The 27,790-nt window shown below is 42.0% G+C and overlaps 1 protein-coding gene across 1 annotated transcript; it reads left to right on the top strand.

Annotated features, from left to right (window-relative positions):
- Positions 1-713: 713 nt before the first annotated feature.
- Positions 714-26,816, top strand: LOC119174792 (complex I assembly factor ACAD9, mitochondrial). Its single transcript, XM_037425859.2, has 18 exons — positions 714-1,075; positions 7,191-7,284; positions 7,351-7,452; positions 8,332-8,438; positions 10,042-10,142; positions 11,657-11,807; positions 14,081-14,183; positions 15,037-15,110; positions 15,884-15,959; positions 16,090-16,160; positions 16,952-17,071; positions 17,610-17,738; positions 18,350-18,429; positions 19,889-20,015; positions 21,862-21,939; positions 23,765-23,893; positions 25,252-25,324; positions 26,560-26,816. The coding sequence occupies exons 1-18, from the start codon at positions 860-862 to the stop codon at positions 26,658-26,660; spliced, it is 1,932 nt and encodes a 643-aa protein (XP_037281756.1). The 5' UTR covers positions 714-859; the 3' UTR covers positions 26,661-26,816.
- Positions 26,817-27,790: the final 974 nt, after the last annotated feature.

Genomic DNA, 27,790 nt, shown 5'->3' with positions numbered 1-27,790 from the left:
CTGTGGTGCGATCTTGCACGTATTCCAAATACGCACGAATGCGTTCCCAATGCCTCCGTTCCGTTCTTTCTAACCGCACGCGATTGGTCATATAACGTCATGGCTCCCATGAGAAACTCTATGCCCGTTGGTATCGAAAGAAAGTGGCTTCACCGGTAAGGTTCCTGGTCATGAAGAAAGGAAAATCCCCTCCGTGACCTTCATCTGTGTTCCTGGTACTGTAGCTTGCAGCCTCCGTAAATGCAATAGTGTTCGATTGTTATGATAAAAAATAACTGATCGATCGCACTTCCACATTTCTCCCTCGCAACTTCACTGCAGCAAGAAAAAAAAAAACTCAAATCCGGGAAAGCGTACAATTTGAGTTCGCGAAAACATCGCGCTGTTCCGCTTCATAACGATATCGTGAACGCTGTGACGGGGATTCGTACGAAACAATTCTCGCTCCATGGACATCTGTATCTTTCCAGTATTTTTCGAAGTTCGCGCCATTGTACTACATGACATCGTGTGCATAGTTCCTTTCACAAACAAGCAAAAACTGTGTTGTAACTAACATAACAAGCAGCGAAACGGTAGTGGAGTGAAAAATATGCGTGATTAGCGAACGCTCGCACATAACGAGATGCAGGACACTACATAGATGGCGCTAAAATCGATATTTTTTGCGTCTTTGCATCTCTGTCTCCCAGTGCGCTCTGTGCGTTCTCTGGTTGTGTTCTGTCGTGCCTTGTGCTTGCTCGTGCCCTCCGGACGGCTAGCGAAAGTGTTTTGGAAAGCGTGCGTGCTCGAGTAATGCGCATTATGTTCGTGTAAGCTTCCGGGGTCATTCGGACACTCAGAAAAGGAACGCTCAAGTATGTCTCTGCTATTGAAACACGCACTGAAGCGATGTAGGACGTTTTCGCCGAGCCAGAACGACGTCGTGCTTCTCCTACGGCGCTTCGTTTCGGAAACGGCTCCCAAGCCGCACATGGGAGTGCCGGTGGTCGAAGAGCGTCCCCTCGATCTGTCCATGGGAAAAGTCAAGCGAGAGCCTTTCGTCAAGAATATGTTCGTTGGAAAGATGGAAAGAGTGAGTGTTTCTCTTACTGCGTCAAAGCTATGAAAGCGCGTGTCGTAAAAAAGGTCGCGCACGCAAAACGGCGATCGCTCAGCACACTGCACGAGGCAGTCGTCATATATTTCATCGAGCGCAGTCGCAACACTGTGTGCTAGTTTTCCCGGATTTCTTATTGAATCTTGACGGAAAGCGTGTTCCCAGCAGCATCGCAAACTGATGCAGTGACGCAATTGACGCACACGGTCGTGATCTTGTTTTTTTTTTTTCCTCTTTCCTCCTACATGATTGAAGGCTTTCCTGCACCGCAACCTTGCTCGCAAGATTTCATCAGGGTCGCCCGGCCTGTAGTAGGAAAAAAAAATAGGGGTCGACTGGTGGCCGCAGAGCATTCGCCCCCAAAGGGGTGAAAGACGGAGGTGGATAGGCGAATGGGGAGGATAAACAGAGATAAAAGATGCACTGCGGAATAGCCGTGTAGGAATCAATGAAAGGGCGCACTCTGATTGTTGCGACGTCAATTTAACTGGTTATAACTTGTGCGTGTTTCTGCAGGGAACTCGGTGGGCTAACGGCTAGGATTGTCCACAGGTACCATCTAATTCGTGTAATCAAATCATGAAATAGTGTGCTCCTTTAACCCAACCACACAACGAGAATGCAATGTGTCGCAACCGCACCGCAATCGGGCAGATATGGCTTGCAACAGCAGCAATAATTGTGGAGGATAAATTGGCGGCAGTGTTCGTAGTTCCGGTTTAATGCATTTTCAGCTCTTTTGTAAGTAAAGGAAAAATTCAGAGTGAGACAATAGAGCGCGGGCATTGAACTGATTTTCACTCCATAAAAGTATGCCCATGAAGTTCTTAAAAAGTAAATACTGCAGTAGAAGCTCCTGAAAAATGTTAGCAGCAAACTTGAAGCCAGCATTTGCTTTTACTTAATTACTTTTAAAATGTAGCCTTCTCATGTGATTGCCTGTTCATAGATGAAGTGCTTTTTGTTCTTCTGACGTAAATGCTAGGTTAATTATAAAGTTAAGAGACAGCTGTTTTCAATGAAAGCAATATGTTGAGGTGAGTATACTGTTAACTTGTTCTCTAATGAAATTTTTCAGGACTTTGAAATGAAGCCATTGTACACAAATGTGTATTGCACAAGACGCATGTGGTTTCACTCTTTCGTTGCCATCCAGATAGGGGCAGTGCAAATACATTTATCAGGCTCTTGTTTGATGTTGTAGGCTTCAGGAACCAATCTGCATTTTTGCCCTTCGCACTGTCCCATATCAGTTCAGTACAGATGTACTGTGAAATAAAGTTGTGCTCTAGAATATTGCTTACTGTGCGTTGTATGCCGAGACCAGATTCTGCTGACCGGTACGCGGAAAGGAGCGGACCTGTGCATGTATGGAAATAGGTTGTGCTGCTGCAGCAAAACATCTTTCCAGCAGTACAAATTGGTCAAAGACCAGTGGCCTCCTTGCCCTGATGCCTTTTCTTCCCTCTCTGAATATTTTCTTTTTGTTCAAAAGCACTGAAAGTTCATTAACCTAACCCAGCTTTATCCCATAGTTGCCCGCAAGAGCTGCTGTTCACCTCCAGTGCAACATTGGGCTGTGTTCTTTGCACACTTCAGGGAGGTTATTAGCCTCAAAAGCCATCCGGCCACCGTTCATGTTAAGTTTGAAAGATATGCCTCATACCTATTATAAGCTCATTGGCTAAAATTTCCGATAGTCCACAAAGTATGAAAGCAAAGTTACATCATTACAGAAGTGTTGTGACAAAAGTGAACCTACATTTTGCCATCGCAAGAGTAACCACAAGAAGAAAACTAATTGGGGAGCATTTCCTTGCACTATAAGTGTTTTTTCTTTTTGTTCAATTCTCTATAATTGTTTTCCTTCGTTTCATGTAATACTGATTGTGATTGCACTTTAGTTTGTATATAGAAATAGAAAGATGCAAGGAAAGGCATAGAGGTTTACCAGACGCACATATGGTTTGCTACTCTGTGCAGAGAAAAGGGATGAAAGGGAGAAAAGAGATAGGAGAGAGGGAAGGAAATGCACAAAAGCACGAGCACACTTGGGGGAGCACGTGCAGTCTACAGGTGGTCGCTCAGATTTGTTGTGTTCAGGGACTGCAGCAGCACTTCAGTAACTTTCTGCGCCATCGAAGCACATGTCCAAGGTCCTAGAATCGCTGGGTGATGTAACGAGCGCAGCACAGGATGTTTTTGATGGTCTCTTCAGCATAATGACTCATTTGAGAGTTGATAAATACACTGTGAGAGTATTCATCTAAGCAGTGTACTTTAAAAGTAACTAAACCAGAACAAAGATTGCTGGTTACTGTTAATTATATTTCTAAGTGACAAAGACATCTTTTGCATAATACTACAGGTCCTGTCAGTAATCATAACATGTAATCAAATTGCCGTTTACGCTGACATACATGTAGGATGACAAGGACACCCTCAATATGATTGATCAGCTCATTTTCCCGCAGTCTCCCCCCAACATTATTGTCGCAAATAAATGAAATGAATCCAATATGCCACCTTTTCAAAAGTAAGCTGGTTTTATGTTTTTAGTTGTTCTATTAATAGCTACTCTAAAATTCTCTGAAAACAAGTTTGTATCGACATTACGAAAATTCACTTCAATGGAGTGAACAATATGAGGCTATGAGTGAATCACATGATTTATCTTTTGCGTCTCACCAACCTTTCGCTAGGGAAACAACAGCTTAGCAAAGGTGTGCTATATGGCTACAGGCTTCTAGGAAAGGCAGCATGCAACAACAGCTTAGTAGCACTGAGCATTTAATCCTGCTTTGCAGATGTTTTCGTATGTTTCTTCTGGTGGAAATAACTTGAACCTTTAATACTTATTGCATGTCGTCAGGATGAAACCATATCACGACAGGCAATGAAATGCTGAAGATACAACGTTCTTTGACGTTAACGACATCCCCGACGAGGATTTGTGAATGACTGCCATACAACCAGTTCGACACAAGCATCGGGACGATGCACTCTGGAAAGGGGGGCAATGACACAATGTGACTTTAAATTACGCGCTAGCAAATACTTGTGTCTTCTAGATAATTTGCGACGCACGAGCCTGCGGGACCCAGCTGCGCGCGAACTGTGTTGGAAAAAAGAAGAACGTAGAAGAAGAGGCAGAAGTGAATCCTCGAGACAATCTAGCTGTGTTATTATTCTCGGGCACAAGTTCGCCCTACCTACGTTAGCCTATTAAAAGAGTTCATTGAAGAGTGCGTTACAATAGCTAAAAAACGATGAGAGAAAAAGAAAAAAGCAATAATAATTAGGACTGTAAGAAAATTATGATTGAGATTGAATTTGCTTCATGTACAGAAAATAGCTTGTTGAACCCTTCTATGTGTACATAGTTTGCACAGGTGCTTGCCCCAGTTTTTTATCCCATTTTGTCACAGGGTGACGAACTAAAATAAATGACAAAACTGTGTTATAACAAAGCTGACCTGCGATTTTTGTGGGAAAAGAAATCGAAGAAAAAAAATAGAAATTATTATTATGCCTCGAGGGCCCACGTTTTGTATGCAACTGATTTGACAGTTCAGGATCCTGCTCCACGGCCACTCTGTAAATGCTACAGCAGCGGAGAGTATTGATGCCGGTGAAATCCAATTGCACCAACATCTTCCATAATTGGCTGATGCCCGCCAAACACCTGTAAACTAGATAGAGCCGGCTTTCACAGCTTTCTCGAGTTCTAGTTGTACAGGCACTCCTGAATTAAAGGGGCCCTGCCATGCCTTTTCTTCTGTATTCTGCACTGGTGAAATTCATGTCGTGCGAATACTGAGATGAACACACTAAAAGATGATCGAAATCTGTACACGACAACGGAGGTTATTAACCTTCAAACTCCAACACCCCAGCAAATGACGAAATAAAACATTCCCTTTTTGCATTTCACTCTTCCACTGATGTCAAAGGCAGTTTCTAATCATCGCGCCTGTTACAGAGATTCACTGGACGACTGGTCTCACGGTGGCTGTTGTGCATAATTGTCACATTTTCATATTTAAAACCACAAATATTTTTGTATCTGAGGAAGTATAAAGAGTGATTTTATAGTTTTTAGTGCCAGGTAGTGTCGCCTATCAGACACTGTATGAGCATTATACTTGTCACATTGAGCCAATCAAAGCACACGGCCCATGTCGTCACTTCAATGCGGTAAAGCGTCACTTCCCATCACAAAAACAGCCGTGGTGTGTCACTCTAGTTTGATAACAGTGTGGTTTCTCAATAGAAATAAAGTTATAACAGCTTTGTTTTTGGCGTTGCCACTCTTGAAACAGCATTGGTGCCTGCCACAGTTAGAAAAGAAGTGTGAAAACAACTCGCTTGTATTATGTCACAGGGCCCTTTAAGTGTTTCTCTTCATGTGATTACTGATTGCACCATGCTACTGAGACCCCCCCCCCCCCCCCCCCCGAAAAAAAAAGCAGATACACAGATGAACAGAACTAGCGCATTTCCCCTGTTTTTGCGTGTGTTTTCTTGTAACCAGCTGGTACCAACGTTGGCTCTTCTAGCTCGTAATGACAGTGGCCAAGAGATTCTGTTGCTTCTTTATTACTCAGCTTCTAATGCTTGCTGAATGGCTGTTATATCACGTTGCTTTCTTCACAAATAGCCTGACACGTAACATAATGGTGCTAGCCTAATTATCAATTATAGAGAATTCTATGGTAACCAGCTGCGAGTAAGTAAGTTAGTTTTTGTTGAGACAAGGGGCCTTCGTTCACATAGACAGTGGGAGGGGTAAAAAAAGCCCCCTTTTTACCTCACTACAGGGAGGCGCAACTTCCAAATATGTCTATGGCTCGCACTTTCACTACTTTTCAAAAAACTTATTGCTGGCGCGCACCTGTGAATGTTCTCGCCATCAAACATTTCAAAGTACAATTTAACGCTTATTGCATGTTGCACATTACACACAAAACAAGTGCTATATACGTATATACAGATTGCTGCACAACTGAGTAGTATTGTGCAAGAAAAAATTAAGTTGGGAGTGGCAGCTCAATGATTCTTTATTCTCAACAACATAGAATACATAACTCTTGCTGGAACCCAGCTGTGTCAAAAAACATTAGAGATAAGAGTAATATTTTAGGAGGCTGAACTTATTTCAGATCCAGCTTACTACTACAGCTGTTGGACTACAGGTAGTACGTTTGGAAAGGTGTAGTGGCATTTCCTGGACGACACAGAATTACTAACTTATATATACGAATACCCTTTGTATAGGAAATTTCTATAATATTATCCAACTTTTAATAATAAAATTTTAATTCTGATGTATTTCTTATGCCCCATGTGTATTTATGCAGATATCTTTCCCCCCCCCCCCCCCCAAGGCTGGCTTAGCTTATCAGTGAAATTCAATGATGTATATTTTTAGTCTTTAATGTTCATAATACACCCATGAAAAGAAATGGATTCCAAGAAATGACCTAGTGAAACGAGCATGAGATATAAAGGATAATGTAAAGCAGTGGGTGTAACGGTAATGGCAATAGTTACAAAATGAAGCAAGTTAGAAACATGATGTTTAAATAAAATAATTTAATACTGAGATATAGTTAGACTTTTGTGATACGGACACACACAAAAAAAGCTACCAGTTTTAGAGCTGATCTTTGATATGAGATCTTCAAACTTCGTTGCATATGTTTTTATGGTCAAGTTTCATGGGAGTACTTTTCACTTCTCAGTAATGTGTAGTGTGGCAAATTGACATAACATTATGGGCAACATAGTGACAGTAATGCGAGTCAAGTTTGTTTGTGACGTGGAGTACAATCGACAGTGCTAAATTGGGTACGTGTTGTTTTGTTTCATTCCTGCTGTACTGCTGTCAGTTATAACGCTGCATAATGGCAGCTTTGTTTTGTTTGAGGATCATGGTACAGGAAGACATTTGACAACAGGACACGCAGCTACATCAAGCTCTGGTGTGCTGTAAAGTTCGAGAAGATGCGATTGAACAGATGGCCTGCGGCTTAACGTTGGTGTTGAGGCATAGAGGTCTGTGACATGATCCTCAATTTTGAATCTGCAGGCTATGCTAGCGTACCCAGAGGTGCTATCAGATGAGAAGCTTGAGGAGCTTGAAGCTATGGTAGAGGCCATCCGGAGGTTCTACGACGAAAATGGTGAGCTCCGTTCATTCATGTGTGTTACCAGTCCTAATGTTTCTGACCAAAACTGGACTGTTTCAGTGGACACTGCCAAAATAGACAGGGAAAAGAACATACCAAAGGAAATTCTGGATGGCTTGAAGGCTCTAGGACTGTTTGGATTACAAGTTCCAACAGAATATGGTAGGTGCAGCATCTTGTGTTGTGAAATTGCATCATGTTTGTCTCATTGTTAACTTTTTTTAGTCCAGGCAGGCCTGGTTGGCCATGCTCCAGCAAAAATAAAAGTGAGGCAAAAAGTACCAGCATTAATCTGAATATTTGCACTTACTAAATCAGTTGTACAAGTAAATAAAGTTTTATGTCATATCCTAGGGTATGACAGCTTGTGCTTGGCAGCAAAGACACTGCACAGTTGTTCTTAGAGGATATAAGATATTTTAACAATACTTGCACATTAATAGCATACATTTGTCAAACGCTAAAATGTAAGCATTGAGACTTTGTAACTCAACTGTTCCCGCCGCTCAGAGTTGGCAACAGCTTTCAGAAAATGTATTCCACTTGCTGCTGTTGTGCAAATCTGCTATTTTAAAACTGGAATGTTTATGTTGCAATGTTTCAGTGCCATATGGACAATGTTCAGACTTTTTTTGTGTTTCAAAGTACAATGGCAGAGTTGTAATATTATGTTAACCAGAGTTTTCTTATTGTGTGTATTATTAGAGGCATGTTGTTTTGTGATATATATCTGTACATTTTGGGCTTTACAGGCTTATTTCATGTTGAATTGGTTCATCTACTTGATGTGATGTGCAACTAGGTGTTATGGCTCCCAGCTGATGTTTGCTCTTACTTGGCACTTACACGCTGAAAAATATAGCAAGCTCGTATGTTGTTGGCGCTGATGTTTTAATTGGCCCGAATAATTACATATCTTCTGATCAACAACCTTTTAAGCTTTATATGCATTTATGATTCCATTAATCTTTTTTTGTTAACATTTTCAGTCCAGAATTGCAGTATATGTCACCAATTGCTGATGTTTGGTTGTTTTTCTAGGTGGCCTTGGCCTGACAGCTACAGAATATGCAAGGATATGTGAAGTCACTGGAAAAGATGCATCCTTGGGTGTCACTCTGGCAGCGCACAATTCTATAGGCATTAAGGTCTGTAAATGGCTTTTCCACTGCTTTGGTCATTTTGGTGACTTTGATCTGCTGTGAATTGGAGAAGGAGTACTGTCAGCCAAGGATGCAACACATTCACTGTGAACGGGGTAGAATGTGGTTCAGTTTGTGACTTAGAAACAAAATGGGACAATGGGGACTGATTTACATGCTTTTCATTATTGGTGCCTCTTTTCATTCATCTACATAACGCTGCGAATGCACATCACATGTTCTTTTCTAGTACAAAACCTTGCTCAGCACCGTGACCCACAGCTGAGGCTGCTTTGCGAGCCATTGGGTACTTTTGCTGTGTACATTTATTTTGATATGCCGTCTCTTAGAGCGTATCTAGTATGTACAAGAAAAGTGCATGTTGCATTTACATGAATGTAAGCCGACTTGAATGTAGTTCCACCTTCTTAACATCATCCAGCAGAAAAAACAAAGACCCACGCAAACACATTTAATAGTTGTTCATGTAGTCGCTAGGCTGACTACACGTGCTCAATTGTCATCCTTCTTCGTGAACTTGGATGTCCGTGCATTGCTGGCTTTAAAGTAGGGTCCACGGCTTTCCCGTTTCCGATGCGAAGACGCGAGTTTCTTGCGTGACTTTTTCGTGTCCAATCAGGACAAGACAGGAGAGAGCATGACAGGATGGTTGCTGGCTCCATAGGTGGACTCACCGCCCGTTCTGTCGCCCACTTCGCCCTGCTGACCGCATAAAAAGTGTTGCTGCTATATTTGAATTCAGAAAGCATCACCAACCAGCACCACAATGTGTTCGGTAATGTTAAAACATAAAACGCAAATACCCGTGTGCTAAGATTGCTTCACGGCAGTGCTTAATAGCTATGCAGGGAATCTAGCTCTGCAGCCAAGGCGGGGATTATTTTCAAAAAGTTTTCCGCGAATCGTCATTGAAGGTGCTGGTTATACCCAAGAAAATATGATATATGTTACATGTGGTGTCAGAACTCAAACATGGATGTCGTAACCATATCTCAGTGTTACTCATTTCTTCTTGTTGCGCTGTAACTGGTGGTTCCAGTTTCGGTTTCGAATGTAAGTCAACTCACCGAACTTTGCATTGCAAGTTTAGATAAAATGGGTCGACCAACTACCGTGCAAATACAGTATCTTTCGAACATGCAGCAACAAAAGCCATATATCTACAGACCTTTCCTTGTGTTATTGTGACCTACCTTGGTATCTCCAAGTAAGAAATGGCGTTTGCTCTCTCAACAGGACATGGTATTCTTGTTAGGAAAGTAGCGATTGCACAGTTTTCAAGGAGAAAGCAAATTAAGCTTGTCGGGTGACGACTAGATTGTGGGACTGGAAGATGTTCCAAATATGTATACTTACTCTTCTTTCAAGGTTTACACTTAGGATCAGTTGTTTATAACCAATCTACTGTCAAGCTTTTATTTAGACACTGTTGGCATGACAACGTCACTAACTCTTTCACTCAACTTCAAACCGTGCTAATGATGATTATAATTGTGAGGCTGTACTTCTGCAAGTAATGTTACAAACAAGCAAGTTGCCATTGAGACATCTCTTTTCATAACGTGTGATTCCTATGGCTGCCTTGCAGGGAATTTTGTTGTGCGGAAATGAAGAACAGAAGAGGAAATACCTACCAAAGCTCGCAACGGGCGAGCACATAGCAGCATTTTGCTTAACTGAGCCATCAAGGTAAGTGGATTTATTGCTGCCTGTTTTTGTGGAACTCTTTACTGGTTGTAGTGTACACATATGCCAAAGGATTACGTCCACTAGCAAGGATTCGATCTTAGCAACCCGCAGAGCACGTGTTACCCGTCGCCGTGGCGAGAACACGATACTGCTCAAGGTCGCAACACTTTATTTTCTGCGCCAACACCGAAAACGCAGTGCAGAGCTCGTTGCAAAGGCACGGCAGGAGAGCAAATGGGCTTATATATGCCGCGGGCGAGAAATACTACCCAGGGTGCCGCGAGCACGTCTCCGTGGTAAAAGTGATTCACCGAGACAAAGGGCCCAGTTTCTCGAGCGAGGGCAAAGGCGCACGCGTTGGCTTTGAAGAGACACGGGTCGGCGCTGTTCGACCTTGCACTAGTACACGGCACCACTCATCGGCCTAGCGTTCGAAAGGGGTGACAAAAGGTAAGCGTTTGCCGCGGGCGTAAGGCTCCGTTAGCGAAGTCCGAATGAGCCCCAAACAAAGGGAGCTCACGGACGGAAAAGAGGTGCGTGCTTACCCCATGTCATTCCTGGAAAGATTCTCTCTCACTCCCGACGCGCGTGCGCAAAACGTCCCGAGAGACTCCGCGCGCGGGGCGCCACAGTCGACATTTGCTACCGGATGAGAGGGGTTAAACGTCACTTCCCGCTCTCCCAGCGCGGCTGACCACGGAGGAGGGGAGAATCATGTCGGGACATGAGAATGCTTAAAGAAGCGGCAAAGCCCGCACAAAGGCGGCGGGCTAGCCTCAATTCCGGCATGGTAACTTGATGCAGTAACCTTTTGCACAGTTTCCAGGTGCAGAAAAAATGCAGCCAGAATCCTGCACGCGATCACATTGCAAATATTTTAATGATCGATTTAGAAGAAGGCTGTTATTTTATAGCCACTGCATAACGATGGGCACATAAAAATATTAACAGAGCTGAGGCTGCCACAGAAGGAGCTGCATTTATCTTCGTTTCAGATTGTACCCACAGTTAGTCTAGTATGTACCTGCCTTGTGTACCGCACAGAACTATACACAGTCCCTGTGTTCACTTTTCAGTTTCATTCATACATATATTTCTAACTTTGTTGGCAGATTGCTGTGAGTGCTTCCCGTTGCTATGACGGTGCACTGCACAGATGTATAGAGAGGTGCCACTACTGCCGAACATAACTTGTCTCCTGCAAAGAGTGACGGTCGTATGCTCGCCAGAATTCTGTAGTCAAATCCATGCTACTCCTGTGTTCCTTTCAACAGAGGAATGCCCTCTAACAGGGTTCTCAAATCTTCATCCCAGTTTCGTGTTCAGGCAGCAAGCGATGCAAGTGCTCTGGGTGTAATTGTGGACTGTCAATCTTTCTCTTTTTATTCTTTTGTTGCAGCGCGCTGTTAGGTAGCTACCTTTGTAATGCATGCACAATATGTAATGCATTAAAGATGCAAAACATGCAAGAAACCCTTCAGTTTTTTTAATAAATTATTTTCTTGTTCATACAGTGGTAGCGATGCGGCATCTATTCAGCTCAAGGCGACCCCTAGCCCTGATAAAAAAACTTACTACCTGAATGGCAACAAGATCTACATCAGCAACGGTGGCTTCGCTGATATTATGACTGTTTTTGCCAAGGTCAGAGTGGAGGGAGTAGATGTACGTATACCTTGATTGCTCATCTATATTGTGCAATGCTACCGTTAGACCTTGGATTTCCCTTTCAACTGCTACCAAAAGAATAGCAACAATAATCTTTTTTCGTTTGAAAGTGTTTGTTATGATACTATGTACTTACAAGAACTTACAAAAAGTACAGTCACGCCTCATGATAGCTTATTAACAGGTCTGTAGCCTGCTTAGCATGCAAAGTTTAATTATTAGAGATCGTCAGCCACTGTTTCTACTTAGCATATTGTGTACAGGTGGGAATAGTTTTATTGTGATAATAGTTATATCAACACTCTCCACTGTTCTTTGCCATCGCCATCATGTCCCATATATATATATATATATATATATATATATATATATATATATATATATATATATATATATATATATATATATATATATATATATAGTATATGTATCTATATATTTTTAAAAGCCTCTAAGAAAAACAATTCAGAAAAATGTTTCCGACCTGTGGAATCGAACGAGGGACCTCTTGCATGGCAGCGCGTGGCGTTTACCGTTAAGGCAAGAAAGAGCATGTCTTCAATGTTCAAACACAACTCACCGCTGGTGGTACACCGATCTCGGGGGAAATATCAGCACATGTTCTCAGCATCACCAGCAAGATGGCGCAAAGGGCGCATTTGGCACCCCGCTCGTCGCGATGCGTACTCGTGCGCTCATCTCTCCCACATACTTTGCTCTGCGAGGGAGTATGCACCCGTGCGTGCAGGCATTTATCTTGTAGTGGGGGATAATGGTTCGACTTGGGCTTTCACTGGAACGATTGTGTTGTGTAATTACCAGGTTAATTAAGGTCACTTCGTTATCTGCAGAGTCCCCATTTGCAAAAAATTACACTTTTTAAACACAGCAAAATAACAACTATGACACTTGTTAGTTCGTGCTTGTCTGTACCTGTGAGTACGTTTTGCGAGTACGTTTTTGTTTTGGCAGTGCATTTTAGTTCACTCTCGTCCTGTGTGTGTTGTTTTCATGTGTACTTTGTGCGTGAGCAGCGAGCTACATGTCTGAATTTGCGTGCCATTGTTTGCATGACATTCCAATTTGTTGCTATCCCATTCATTGCTTTGCCCTTGCTGGAAACTGTGACTTTTCAGAGAAGTTAGGCTTACTGTTAGGTACTGAAGTTTTGAGGCTGTGACAGTGCAACTCATGTCAGCGGCATGTGGTGTTCCTGTTATTGGTGCAAAATGCCACTACAGTGCAGTCCACTTATAACGATATCGAGAAAACCTAAAAATATGATCGTTATAACCGGTGATCGTTATATCTGGACTGCCGCCAAAAAATCGTCGCCGGACGTACCTTTTGTAGCTCCAGGCTTCATTTCGCTATTTTCACCAATTAATAAATATTGTAGATAGTAGGATGTCAAAAACAAGACTTTATTTCTTACTCGGAAGAACGCATCACGGGTTCGCTGAGGAAGAGAGACTGACCGACGGCGGGGTGGGAGCAGTGGGAGGAAGAAAGCACAGCCAGAGGTACACAGCCGGAATGCCAACGAGGCCCCGCCCCGATGCCGCCGCGCCGCTTTGCTTTTCGCTTTTTTTATTTTCTCTCTCTTTCCCGCTTTCGTTCGGCAAGCTACGAGTAGCTTGCCGGCTTGCCGTTGTAGAAGGCGGGGAGCCGCGGAGCGCGGCGCTTTGCTTTTCGCATTTTTTTTTTTAATTCTCTCAGCCTCTCCGCGGTCGACGCGCGGCGAGGCGCAAAACGTGACAAAGCTGGCGCCATCTGTAGCCCGTCGCGCCAACTCGCGACGCTCTCCTCGGCTTTTTGAACGGCCGGGACGCGCTGCCGGCGCTGTGCTGCAGTGGCGGCAGGTACTCGCCTACGCTAACTTTTCGTCTTGTCTCGGCATAGTTCGTTTCAGAGGAACTTATCAATCTAAAAGTTACGATTATTCTGAATGAAACATGCCGTCCACGGCAAACTTTTCATCGTTGTATCCGATATGCGGTGGATAACATATCGTTATATATGGTTTTTTTCCCCATAGCCCCAATGCATAAAATGAGACTGTTAAGTCGACCCATCGTTATAACCGATATATCGTTATATGTGGTATCGTTATAAGTGGACTGCACTGTATTACATGAAGCTAAAGTTGCATTAACATTTTTTTATGTATTGTGTATTTAGCTAAGGACCGCTTATGAGCTCAAGGTACACAGTTCCCTGTACAGTGCCCACTGCCGAGTTCTGAAAATTCTTTTTTTTTTTGTCTGCAGAGAAAAAAAGAAGACAAGATAACAGCATTTATTGTGGAACGGTCTTTTGGTGGCGTCACATCTGGCACGCCAGAGGACAAGTTAGGTATCCGAGGATCAAATAGTAAGTATTTTTCTGGCCTGGCACGAGCTGAGTACGAAGGACAAAAGGCCTGCACTTCTAGCATGGGTGCCACCGCCAGGTTACTGCATGTTAGTTTCTGGCATTAGAGTTTGAATATCCTTGCAAGGTTTACGACTGACTGTCCTTCAACTCTGCTTTGTCAACATGAAAGAAAGACCGATCATGAGCCAAGAAGGCGTCGTCAAGCCTCCAATATCGACCAGCTTCGATCTTTCTCAAGCTTTGTACGGCTAATGTAAACTTTTTTTCTCCTGACCCTCTAAGGGCCACAAAACCGCGTGAATGATTGATAGTCCAAGGAAAACAAATTCGGGCATTTTTGCTGTCCTCAAAGTCCCAAATCAGTGCAGCTGTGTTTGAACATAGCTGTAATGTCTTGCCACGTATCTCGGTGCTTGTTATGTGCATGCTCACCTGTATAGTTAAGGATCACACACTGTGACAAGAAATACATACTACACTGCTGCATTGCACCGAAGCTGACTTTTTGGTACTGCTACAGTTTGGATAAGTAGGTGCACTAGAGTGGTAGATCAAGGCTACGAAATAATCATCATAGTGGCAATGGGGGCGTCAAAAAATATCATTTCGAATCTGGTGCCATGTCTGAAAAAATTAGACAGTAAAGAGTTTCAACATCTGAAATTTCAGACATTCTTGTAGTACATATATCAATTTTAAGTAGAGCTTCTGAAAAATTTTCATTGACTGCATACATGTCCTAGGTTCCAGCATCCGTATTTGCACCATGTTGTGTGTCTTGCACTCCAGTCTATGCCGCACATAAATGTTGCACATTAGAAGGCTAACAATGATGAATCTTGCATTTCAGCCACGTCGATATTTTTTGACAACACGCCAGTGCCGGCTGAAAACATCTTAGGAGAAGTGGGAGATGGGTTCAAGGTGAGGCTAGCAAGTGCTTCAATTCTAATGTAACTTGTCTGTTGTACATGATATGGCCATGGCTATGCAAGTTGTCATTCTTTTGTTCTTTCCTTGCTTTTGTTTTTTTTTTTTTCCTTGAAGCTCTAATCTGATAAGAAAGTGAAAAGGGCTGTGTTTTGAAAGTGCAGCTTGACGTGATTGCACGAAATGTTTTTTGCGGAGGAATAACCTGCACAGAGAGGACAATAACAAACCCAAACGAAATAACAAATGCATGCGAGACAGACCTTCTTGGTTTGAAGAAGGGCAGTGGCAGTAACTGTGCATAGTCTGGAGTGTTTGAGTTGCGCATCATTTCTGGCTTGAGTGATAGTTCTTTTTATTAAATTAAGTTCCAAGCCCCACATACTCTATAAAAAATATTTGAAAGCTTGAGTTTGCCTTAGCTGACATACTTTGATGACTGTCCACCCAGAAAACAACCTGGTTTCAATGCCTCGTTGGTAGGTGCGACATTGTATCATGAAATGGGGTATGTTGTTTTCCTGCTGTCACAATCACATGAAGGAATATGCATACCGACCTTGTTATTGCTTTGTATGGTAGTATTTAGCCTCCACTTATAATCAAATCCTTGTGTCATATTGTATTAATGCCACTTGTGTCAGGTGGAGCACGTTTGAGATCATGTCAGGTCTGATGTTTCAAAACTTACTGTGTACAGAGGCTGGCATCATTCGCCTAGTTAACTCTGTCCTTACACACCTTTTCTGTCCTTCTCCCCCATTTAGGTGGCCATGAATGTACTTAACAATGGGAGGTTTGGAATGGGAGGTGCCCTGGCTGGTGGCCTTAGAGAACTTATTGGTAACAAGCTCATCCTGGCTTTATTGGCAATGCTCAATAATAAGAGCTTTTATGGGAGCTTTTTTATAAGCAGAAATGCACTCCTTTTGCACCGTGCCTTCATTGATTGTGCTGCTGATGTTTTTTTCAGCATACACCTCGAAGTATGCTGTTGAACGTGTACAGTTTGAAAAGCCCCTATGCGACTTCCACCTGATCAAGGTAACCACTTCCTCCCTAATAAACTTGTGAATAATGTGCCATTTGTTAGAAATTCATAGTGAAGTTAAAGTAGATTATATAAAACTAATCATAGCAAGCTACCGTCACATATCATTTACGTAAGATATTTTTATTGGCGGCCATCTTAAATTTTTTGGTATAAGAGCCTTCGTTAGCAGCAGTTAAGGTAGTTCTTGAAATCAATTGACCATAAATTACTGGGAATTTTCATTTTCTTTCATTTCCGCTTTTGTTGTGTATTTAGATATAAATTTTACTAGTCCAAACTGTGAGTAATAAGGGCTAGTCCAGCACGAAAGCACAGTAATTTTTAGGGATGCATCAGTGCAAGATGTCACTCCTGTGATGGTCTATAATGCATTCAGTTGTGATTAAAAATTAAGCTTAATGAGATGAGGTTCTTCTTTTTCTTCAAAAAGATTACTGACAAATTTTCGGCACAGCTCTACATGTGCTTTTATTTCATTGGTCACTTGGTCTCAGAGGTGCGAATGCCACTGCTTCGACTGTGCAGATTACAAATGCTATGGTGTCATCTGATAGTCTCAAGCGGCACTCTGCTTTTTCTCCATATCTTTTCACCATCCTCTCAACAATACACGTTTCCAGCTTTCTTCCTGTTCACTCTCTTGGTTACAATGGACAAGGAGCGCAGACGCTCAATGCAAGGACAAGTGCCTCTCAGTGGTGTTCTGAAAAATCTCGTCAGTTACTGCATAAAACGAGGCAACATCAATGAAGGGCTCGCGGTTTTGCTCTGCTCATTTCAGGACAAAATTTATAGGATGACAAGTCTGACATATGCAATAGAAAGCATGGTGTACGTCGCATCTGCAATCATTGATGTCGTCGAGGAACCTGACTGTGCGCTAGAATGTGCCATAGTTAAGGTAAGATATTTCTTATTGCTATTTTTCTTGGAGAAATTACCCCGATAGGTTCCTTTTTTGTCTCCTTTACCTCTGTAGGGTCAAAAATATCCTGATGTTAGCTTACCTCTGTAATATGAGTTGCAAAATGAGGTTTGAAGGCCAACTGGCACATTGTCAGCAGTGCATGGCAGGCAGCAGTGTATGGCAGGCAGCAGTGTATGCACACTCATACATATCTTAGCCTGCACAAACCTGCAGAAAACCATGGCAATGAAATGCAAAAGTCTTTCTCACGAAAATAACTACATCCATAATTTAGGCCAGTTATTGCAATATACTTTGAGCTAATTGTTGTAAAATTAACAATGTGAAGCATTAAGCATCAAATGGATTCAATGTACTGAGATAGAGAAGTAGTTCTCCTGCAAGTTGCAACGATTCCTTTAGGTCTGTTTTTAAACAAGAACGCTCTCATGCTGCTTAATTTTGTGTTAATTGAGTTTTAGCAAGTCATTACTTCTACTCTTGTCTTCTTTTCTTTACTCGTGGCCTGCAGGTGTTCAGTTCAGATGCTGGACAATATGTAGTCAACGAGTGCCTTCAGATCCATGGTGGTTCCGGTTTCATGAGGTCTCTTCCGATTGAGCAGTATTACCGAGACATCAGAATACTCTCCATTTTCGAGGTGAGTCACTTGTACAAGCAGTTGCATCTGAGTAGTGTGTGGACTGTATGAGATCATCAAGTTTGGTGTCATGCAGGCTCTCTTTCTTCTTTTTTTATTTTTTTTATCACTGTGCATATACATGCTGTTAGTTGGGCTCTGCACGAGGGCTTGCATAATGAGCAAGCTTGTAGAGATTGCGTGAAATCGTGGGCTGATAGCATAGCAGGAGAATGTACGTGCAAGCAAATAGTTCATTCCTAAACAAGCGAATATACAAGAAATACAAAGCAGTAGTATATTATACTTAATCTCGCTCAGCCAACCACTTCGTACCTCTATACAGGGGCTGCCTTTATTTTGTCAAAACATTCAGTGAAGTATATCTCAAACTCTAGCTTGCAGGCTTTTGCATGTGCTCAGTGCATCATTGGTTGAATGACACAGACTTCAAGCTAGACTCTTTCGTATGTGCTGCAAATAATGTGAAAAATCTTCATTATTAACAGGTCACTCAAATGTAGTTGAGCAGTATAAATGATGTTAGACAGGCTCTGTGCTGTTCTGTGACTCTCTTATGCCATTTTTTGTGTGATGAATTTGCTCTGTTTCTTTCTGGCACTGTTATTCAGGGAACAAATGAAATTCTACGGCTATTTATTGCTCTGATGGGACTGCAGTACACTGGAAAGCAGCTTTCAGATCTCATATTGTGAGTAAACTTTGTACAATTAGCCTTTGGATGTGCATGCAATCGTGAACTCATTGATGTCATGAATGTTACTACCCTCTATAAGGTGACGTCTCTGTATGAATTTTTTCTGTCACTAGAACTGTAGAGAGCATGATCAGGTCTTTATTAGTAAATGTTGATGATGTATGTGGTAAGCACTAGAGCTGTAATGACAATTACATGTGGAATCCATGGAGCCTACAGTGATATCCTCCAAACGTTGGGATTGGTGGTTAGCAGCAGCACTTGATGTGGTGACCGCCAATTGTGAAGCCAGCGGCTGTGCCACATTTGTAAAATAACAAGTTTGCCCCTGGGGAATTTACGTCTCCAAAAGCCTCCACATCAATTATACAATAACATCTAAATGAAGAACATGATAGTGTGAATCTGTAATTTACAAGTTTGTTTAATTGGTTGTAGCATGTGTGTCCACAGAAAATATCTGCTGTGGTGAAGATATATTCAAACATTTGTTGCAAGGCTCTCCAGTGTATTCTTAAGTTACCATTGCCCTGCAAAGTTCTTGGAACCTCAGAATAGCAGGCATGAATGAAATCAGAAACATTCAAGATGTCTTGCACAAGCTGTTCAGTTAGTACTGAAATGATTAGTGTTTTGCAAATTTGTCTTAATGTTGTCAAAATTTCAACGAGTGTAACAGAAAGTTGACGCATTATCTTTTTTTTTATGTAATCATTGCTGAAGGTGCAGTGTTTTGAGGTATTGTAATGCTATAACCTAAAATTCTTATTTGACATCTCAAATCCCAAAAGCATGATATGAAAAATGCCATAGTGGAGGGCTGCGGAAATTTTGACCACCTGGTGTTATTTAACGGGCACCTAAATGAAGGTACACAGGCCTTTCGCCTCCATCGAAAATGCGGCCACTATGGTCATGTTTCGATCCCGCGACTTGCTGGTCTGCAGTCACAGCATCGAGCACCAGCGGTTGAGTAGCATAATCTCTAGATCATCATGGCGGGTCAGCCTAAAGATTTTATTTGGTTATCGCTTAAGGCTTTACAAGTATATGTATTGCTGCTTGAAATATTTAAAAGATGAATATCATGCCAAATGCATTTTTCAAACCAAAAGTCATTTAAGCTTAGCCAAAAAGACTCTTACATCTATTTATATTTTTGTGATGCACTGAAATTTGCATAATGAAACAATTAATTGTCGACTGATAACAGTAAACTACTTTAATAAAATTTTGATTTTAGGTCCCAACACTATGGTGCATTGAAGAGCAATAGGGAAGTTGCAATCTTCTTTCTTGGTGAATACGCACTATGACATAAAAAAAAAGTCATATTTCCCAGCACTCGCACAGTGACCGAGTAACTGCCGGTGTAAATTTCATTCAAGTACTATTAAGTGTGAAAACTTCACGCCATAAACTTGAGCCTCGCTACTTTTGGTTCGAAATGCAGGAAGCTGAGGAATCCTCTGGCCAATCCTCTAACAGCATTGCAGAAAATGTGGGAACGTCGTCGTGATGCTGCTGACAATCCTGTCCAAGACTTGGAACTTCACTCTGCCCTGCATCCGTCCTTGCAAGTGAGTCACTGACGTTATCTTGTGTTGTCTGTGCTGCGCATCATCACACAGGTGGCATTCTTTGGATGTATGTACAATGAGGCATAGGCATTGGCAGGGGGGTGCGGAAGGGGGCACTTGCCCACTCAAGCCTCACGAGCACCTGCCCCCACCCAAGCTACACCAGTGCCTTCCACCATCCTCCGCCACGATGCAACACCTGTTTGCATCCCGAAGAAAAAAACGTTACCGACGACCATGCGATGAGTGCTCAAAAGTAACCAGAATGGCACTGCGCTGACCGGAGCGAGCGTAGTATACCATTTTCCCGCTTAGGGGCGCGTCATGCAACTCCTTTCAGCTAATTGCACCCAGTGTCTTTTATCGGGAACGTTCTCTCTCAGTTCAATGGTTTTCTTTCGTAAAATTAGTTGCGTGCTGTCTGCATTTTTTCCATGATAGTTGATTGAAGTGAAAAATGTACGGCTGTGAAATACTGTTTCGTGCTACAGTAAGATGACTAGGAAACTATTGTGATGTTAACAACTTGTTACATGGATACTGCCATGGAAAAAACAAGGGTATGAGTGACTTTCTCTATTTAAAAACTGCCAGGCCTGCGCGAAACGTGCAGCACTGTCACAGCGAAAGCTGGAAGAGCGGCTTTTCAGAGCCTTTTTTTTTTTAATGCTCTTTGGGCAGCTGCTGCAAGCACAGTTGCACGGTACCCGCTATGCCATTAATCATTGTGCAGTAGGCAGGCATTCTTTTGCCATCCTTCATCATTCTTCGGAGAAGCATGGTACCCGCTTTACACTTGCAAGGAAATTTGTGCAATTCTTCTATGCTGCGGCTGACGAAGATGAAGAATTAGGCCAGAAGCTTTTTTAATCCCCACAATACCCCACAGTGAGTATGTGCCACAATGTAATGGGTGAACAAGATAAAGCTTTATAAAAGATTGGAGTATTAGGCTACCTACTCGTTGTGCACCCGATTGTTCCTTTGCTCTTTTAAAGCTCTTTATTGACACGATTCCTTTCCCAACATCAGGCCTGCCTGAGGCCAGTTTGCAAAGGAGCTCTAAGCACCAGCGTAGCGCAGTGGTGGGATACTGGCCTGGCATGCAGGGGACGCGGGTTTGGATCCCATTGTGTCCTTTGTGTTTTTGATTTAGTGAGTTTTATTTTCTTGTTTTGTGTGATAGCGGTTACAGACACCGGCGGCGGCAGGCAACTACGGCACACGCGACCCGTGTTGTGATCTCATAACAGCTTTTGCTGTTGAAAAAAGGGGGAGGGGAAAGTGCCGATTTATGATTAACCTCGTTCTGGATGGCTGCCAACTTTAAAGTTGGATAAAAATGTTAAGAAAATGTATGCACTTGTGCTTGAAGATCGACGACGCACCGTTGAAGAGTTGGAGAAGTGTAGCTTCTCCAACTATTTTCTGTAGATTAGTGTTAAGACCTAGTCTCAAAATTTCATAGAAGTTACTGGTTGATAACTAATTAATTGTTACTGGTTGACAACTAGTTATTTTATCATGTAACTTTCAGTGCGTCACAAACAAATAAAATTTATCTGTGAGTGTTTTTGGCTAAGTTTAGCTTGGTACAGCTTTGAGCTTGGTTCAGCAAGTTTTAACAAAAGATTTGAAAATGAGAAAGGTTGTTGAGAAATTATTGCTTTGAATTTCGACAGACAAGCAAAGAGATGGCTGAGCGAAAACGGGCCAGCTCCGAAAGAACAGCTCCGAAGTGACATACGGTCTAAGGTTGTTACTTGGGACCAGTCCTATCCATGATTAGTATGTACTTGGTTCTCAAAACTTGCTTGATTGTAGCACAAGTTCTTTCTTATTGCAGGGTGGAGCCGATACGTTGGAGTACTGCGTCAAACGCCTCAAGTTCATGGTAGAAATAGTTTTACAACATTATGGAAAGGCAAGTGTTGTATAAAAATTGGCGTTTGTTCCTTTACCCTTTTTTTTTTCTCGTGCTGGCTATATTCCTCGACACCATAATGTTCGAAGTTTGTGTGGTGTTCTAAAGAGTGCTTCTCTCTGAATTAGTGCCTAGCTGTCTGTCCAACGATCTTAGATCAATTTTCCAGGAAAAGTCTGTCAGTTTTCAGGGAATGAATTTACTGTTGCAATATAAGTGCAGGCTGATTAAGTGCACATAAGAGAAAGTGTACACAATGTGCTTTATTTGTCTCTGTCTCTGTGTACTAGTAGTGCAGACAGCCCTGTAACACAATGTGCCAATGATACTGCTACCTGCTGTGCGGCTTCCTTACTTGGCAATGGGCACGCCAAGCTAGCTAACACCGTAAAGCGAACTCAATACTCGTGGCTTTGACATCAAAGCAACAAGACTTTCAACCATTCATAAGCCGCTTATATTCTTCGCACGCCTTGTCGCTGCCTATGATGAGTGTTAGCGGAAAGGGTGACCACATGCTTTGCGTTGAAGTGGCAGTAGAGGAACGCAGGAGTGTTCTGAAGGCCAACTTCAAAAACTATTTTTTTAAACAAAAAATAAATTTATTAGACTTTCTTCATTACTTAGCTATAAAGTGGTCTATCAAACGTTGCATCACGAGAATTTTTCTTTGCACCACATCAGTATGAAAAATACTGTCAAATATTGGACAAATCGCATATTTCTGCCTCTTAAAAAATTTTTTACGGAAATGTTTGAAGTCTATTTGACGCCTAGAAATTTTTTTACCATAGTAAGCTTTCCTAAAAACCACAATAATATTAAGATTCCTCAGAGACAGTTCCAGCTAACGTAGGAAAAAATGGCAAACTTCGAAGATTTTTGTAAATTTTCAAGAAGCCTAACTGCTAGGTAAACGCAAACATTTCTGAATGCTTTAGTAGCACAACTAAACAAAACCTCCTTAGTACCTCAAGCACAGTTTCAAAGTTTTGCAGAGAAATATTGATTTTATATACATTTTTTTATTGTGCACACTTCAGGCAAAGCAAGCGAACTTTAAAGGGGCGCCTTTGATTGATCAAAAATATTGATTTTATATACATATACAAATGGGAGCCTTTGAGATACTTTGTATCTGTGATCTCCCATTAAACCACCCAGTGCTGCACCGTGGCTCAGCAGTAAGTACTGTCCCCCATGCAGTCGTAGTTAGATTTCAGTTGCTGAGCTTTCTGCAAGCACCAAAATTCACATTGTCTAGGCACGATCATCTCTCACCCAAACGTGACCATCTCACATTAGTTGGAGTACTTGACTACAAGTTCTTGTTTGATTAGATGTGAACAAAGGTGAAATTTATTTACTAGCAGTTTCACAAAACTTAATTTTGTGAAAAGTGCACCTTTACTGCAAATGAATATATCTACACTCAAATCTCGTTATAACAAGGCTGTGGCTTACACAAAATAAAGTTCGTTATAAAGGTTTATTCCTAACATTATATCTTACACTAGAGCATTTTTCAGTTACTTCGTTATAGCCGATATTTTGGTATATCCGGGTTTGTTATATCGTGGTTTGAGTGTACATTGAGTGGTTTGAGTGTGTAGTTTTTTTGCATAATACGAATCCAGTCCATTTTTAGTTTAGTTCTCGTAAGACGTTTTTACACTGTGTCTACGCATGTGCTGACACTGGAACGAATCTTCAATTGCGGCTGCCTGTGTGGGAAAAATCTGACTTTCCATAAACTTAAAACTTCTCATCTCAACTGTACCTACGTGGTGGTAATGTTGTTGCCAAAACTTGTTCACCGTCGCAGGAAATCATCGAGCAGCAGATGGTGTTGGCCAACCTGGCGGACATGGTGATACAGATCTACGCCATGGCATGCGTTCTCTCTCGCGCATCACGGTCGTATTGCATTGGTCTTCCCAATGCAGACCCAGAGGCAAGATTTCCTCTCGCCAATTTTCACTTTTGCCCATACAGCTCTTGGTCTGTTATAATTACGGTCGAAAAAAGGCTATTTTTTTATAAAGTTTGGTTACGGATCCTGGGGAACATTAAAGAGGCCCTGGATAAATCACAACAAACAGATATGGCAACAGTGGAATTTTCATGCGTTCTTGTTGCGTCGTTCTACGCTGTCATGCTCGTTTTGCAGATGCGATAAAGCTCTGCTTTTTTCCTAACAATAACTATTTTAATAGTGATCACTCATCTACCAAAGCACTCTGAATGCTTATTTAATGCTGCTAGACATGCCTGAGAAAGTTCTGTTACATTGAACCAATAAGAAAAAGCTGATGTGGCCAACATATTACACACCATAAAGTGTTGATCTCAGTGGCCTCGGGATACTAAGCAGTGGATACTAAGCAGTAGATGCAAATCTTGGCCTCACCGCTTAATCTACTAAGCCTTTGACGTTCTTTCTACACTTTAGTAGTCCTTCACCTCTCTCCCCTCTCCGAAAGAAAGGGGGGAGAAGAAGAGTGTTATATAATATAACATTTGGGGAGCAGGCTTATTGAGTGGTGTGAGAGACGTTGGCTAGAGCAGCAAAGAAGGGGAGGCAAATTGCACGGCACACAAACGTAATATTCTAACAGAAAAGAGCACGCACGAGATATATACAGAAGCACAGCAATACAATGAACACGAGAAGCGTCTTTAGAAGCAGTTTACAAAAATACGACGTGCTCCCGTGTTTGAGGCTCGATGAAGTAGCCGTGGTGGTGATTATGCTGTCGGACGAGAAGAGCCAGGCGGGTTGTTGCGGGTGCTGCGTCCGCTGGGCATTGGAGCAGAAGACATGCAGTGTACGGAGCCTTTCGGGCGTTTACGTTCGACGAGATACCTCTGGCAATCTTGCCCTATCGAGCATTGACGTCCACCCAGGCCAACGCGTCTTCTTCTCTCCAGCTTCTGGCTCCGTCTGATCAGCCAACGTAGCCCATTCTTTCTTCTTTTTCGTGTGCCACGAGGGCACGTGCCACAAACCGTTCTTGATTAAGTGCGCGTTTTCGTCGCCACTTTGTTTTCTTCTCAGCGACGTCATGGTTAAACTTGATCAATCTTACAATGTCGGTAAATATGATTGTGAGAAATTCTGAAGGACTATATAGTTTCGCCTGAAGTGTCTTTACATCTGCTCTCACATAAGAGATGATTATTCAGAAAACAGTAAACTGAAAATTTTTAAGGCCATCGGCTACATTTTGTTGTTGCTTTGATCATTCTAGTTTTATCTTTAGAATATCATCCTGTAGTTTCCTTTTAATGAAGTGTGCCTTTTTCTTGCAGGTTGACCTCGCTCTTTGCTTCTGTTATGATGCAAAAAAGAAGGTGAAAGCCTGTGAAAATGAAATTAACGAAGGCAAGTAGCATTTTAAGAAGTTATTAGACATTTTTTTTTTTTTTTTGCCCTAGAGGACTTACAGCTGATTTTTTTTTTACCCGGTATTTTTACATATCGATGAAAAGTTCCCCCTTAGTAGTGTTTAGACCTGCAGCGGTTGATTCTAAAAGCATGTGGCTAATTTGTAATAATTTACAATTAAAATTTAAGAAGCCAAAAAAAAGTTCGAATGTCCTCTCCAGTAATTCTGAGAAATGATAGCGATTCCAATATTCCTCCCAAAAAACCTCATTGCACTCAACATCCTAGTTTTGTAGGAGTAAGTCCAACTGTTCTTTAACACTTTCATTTTGTCATTTTCAACCATCCTTTTAATATAAAAAAACAGCATAATAAGTCTTCCAGATCCTTGTCGTCGCGTGAAATTCTTTTACTGCCTAGCGGTACTTCTGCAGCTAGCCTACAGGTGCCGCTAGTCATTCAGCGAAGTTCCATGGTGCCAATAGCCTCCACAGTTAAGGTTGGAAAGAACGCTTTGCCAAAGCTAACCACAGAGGCTGTTCATGAGCATCAGATCCTACGTAAATTGAAGGCAGTGCCACTGTCCTGCTCACTGCAAGTGAAAATGTATTGACACATTTTAGATTAGAAAAATCAATGTGCCCCAGTAAAAGGTCATGTGATTGCCATCGTATGCATTCTCACTTTTTTATCGCGTGTCAGACCCACAGTGACTTTAATAAAGAAATAAAAATATGAATCCACATCTAATGAGAAAAAATAGGATTCGTTTTAAACCATGGAATATATTCTTTCCATTTGGGGGTTATCTGAATTAGAGTTCTGAGCGGTTGTCTTTCCCTTTAATAGTTATATTCGTCAGCTTTGCCAGGCTATTGAACCTGTTCTCTACCTGTTTGTTGGGCACATTTATTCAGGAACGCTCTAGCTACGTCTTTGAAGGAAAATTTAAACACTCTTACACATCATAGGAAACCCTAGAATTTTTGTTGCGCATTACCTGAGCATTAGGGCTTATGGAAGTAATACACACAAACTTTCATGCTCCTATCGGTACGTTCATTTGTGCCCATTTTTGTTGATCCAGCACTTTACATACCATAGCATGGTGTTGCAAGTGTTGATCTTTTGAAACTTGGCCCATGCCGCTTTTTCACCATAGGAGCTGTCAAATCCGCGAGGCTTCTTATAGCGGATTTGCTTGTGTTTACCAGCCTCTTCAATTTTTACAGAGATGAATGACCTAGTGCACCTCAGGAAGCGACAGATTGCAGACAAGGTGTTCCAGGACAAGGCCTATTTTCCAGTGCACCCGCTGACAAAGAATTACTGATGGAAAACGTTTAGCACAGACACGATTGTATAGTCTAGCCATTTTTTTATTGCAGAACACACATACCCACAATGTTGATTGTGATAATTTTAGGACAAAAAAATCCTTGTTTTACATCATATACAAGTTGAATAAATGTTAAGTTGTGTCTGTTAATGTTGCTTGTATTATTGCACTGCAATGAAACACATCTAAGATGGCCAACATAGGACAAGGGTGTTGATGCTTTTATTGCGATAGCAATTATATGGACAGTCTTTAACTGGTTTTCTGCCGCCACCGTCATTCACGTGTGTGTATATATATATATATATATATACATACGGGGAAGTATGCACCAGCCTCCTCTTTCTGCAAAAAGAATATCGCCCTTTTGGCCGGGGTCGTCTGCGTGCACCCTTATCTCGTGAGCGAACAAGGTGAGGGGAAAACACTTAATGGTTGCCGCCCTATTGCGGCAACACTCAGTGCACGCCTTGTGCCCCCCCGTAGCAGGCAGTAGCTTCTATGGGCTGCGCTCCAAACGAAAAAATGGTGCCAAGAGTGTACATGGACCGACCATGTTCTCTTACACCAGCGTTTTGTAGAGTTGCGTGAGATCGGATATAAATGAGTTGACTGCCAGCCTCACATCGTATATCAACGCCATCACTTTGCACGAGCCTTGTTGTGGTCATCTGACCGCGCCGCAGGAAACTTTGTTACTTAGGCAGTGCATGTTTAATACAATTATTATTGCTCCTGAAAATGCTAGCCTTGCTTCGTAAAATATTGGAATATATTGCTATTGAATTCATTGCTTCGTCCTTATGGTGAATCTGTAACTTTTTTTACAATGTCCACTCTCATTTCGTGCACAATTTTTTTCAAAGTTTTTGGTTTCTGCCTGAAACCTGTCTCGTGCACTGAGCTGTTGCTATGTGAACCAACGTTGTCATATTTGCAGTGCTCTTGGTGAACGGATGTTAAAAAAATTTGGAAGTCACTTGAGCCTCGCCTTCGAGAGTAGAACTTGATATCGTAATAGAGCCCCACGCTCATTGCCTTCAACCATGCTGAAAGGGTGATAACGTTGGCTGTTTTAAACTGCCCTAGAGTGTTTACTGCAAGCACAGTTGCGAAGTGCCCAC

The sequence above is a fragment of the Rhipicephalus microplus genome, chromosome 5 (assembly GCF_043290135.1).
Source record: "Rhipicephalus microplus isolate Deutch F79 chromosome 5, USDA_Rmic, whole genome shotgun sequence".
NCBI lineage: Eukaryota > Metazoa > Arthropoda > Arachnida > Ixodida > Ixodidae > Rhipicephalus > Rhipicephalus microplus.
Note: the sequence above shows the minus strand (reverse complement) of the source record. Positions and strands in the feature narration are given on the sequence as shown.

Excerpts from the sequence above, each read along its gene's own strand:
- LOC119174792 (XM_037425859.2), top strand. The coding sequence starts at position 860 with ATGTCTCTGCTATTGAAACACGCACTGAAGCGATGTAGGACGTTTTCG. Across the intron at positions 11,808-14,080 it reads TCAGAGTGGAGGGAGTAGAT|AGAAAAAAAGAAGACAAGAT; the intron begins GTACGTATACCT and ends TTTTGTCTGCAG. Across the intron at positions 15,960-16,089 it reads TGGCCTTAGAGAACTTATTG|CATACACCTCGAAGTATGCT; the intron begins GTAACAAGCTCA and ends TGTTTTTTTCAG.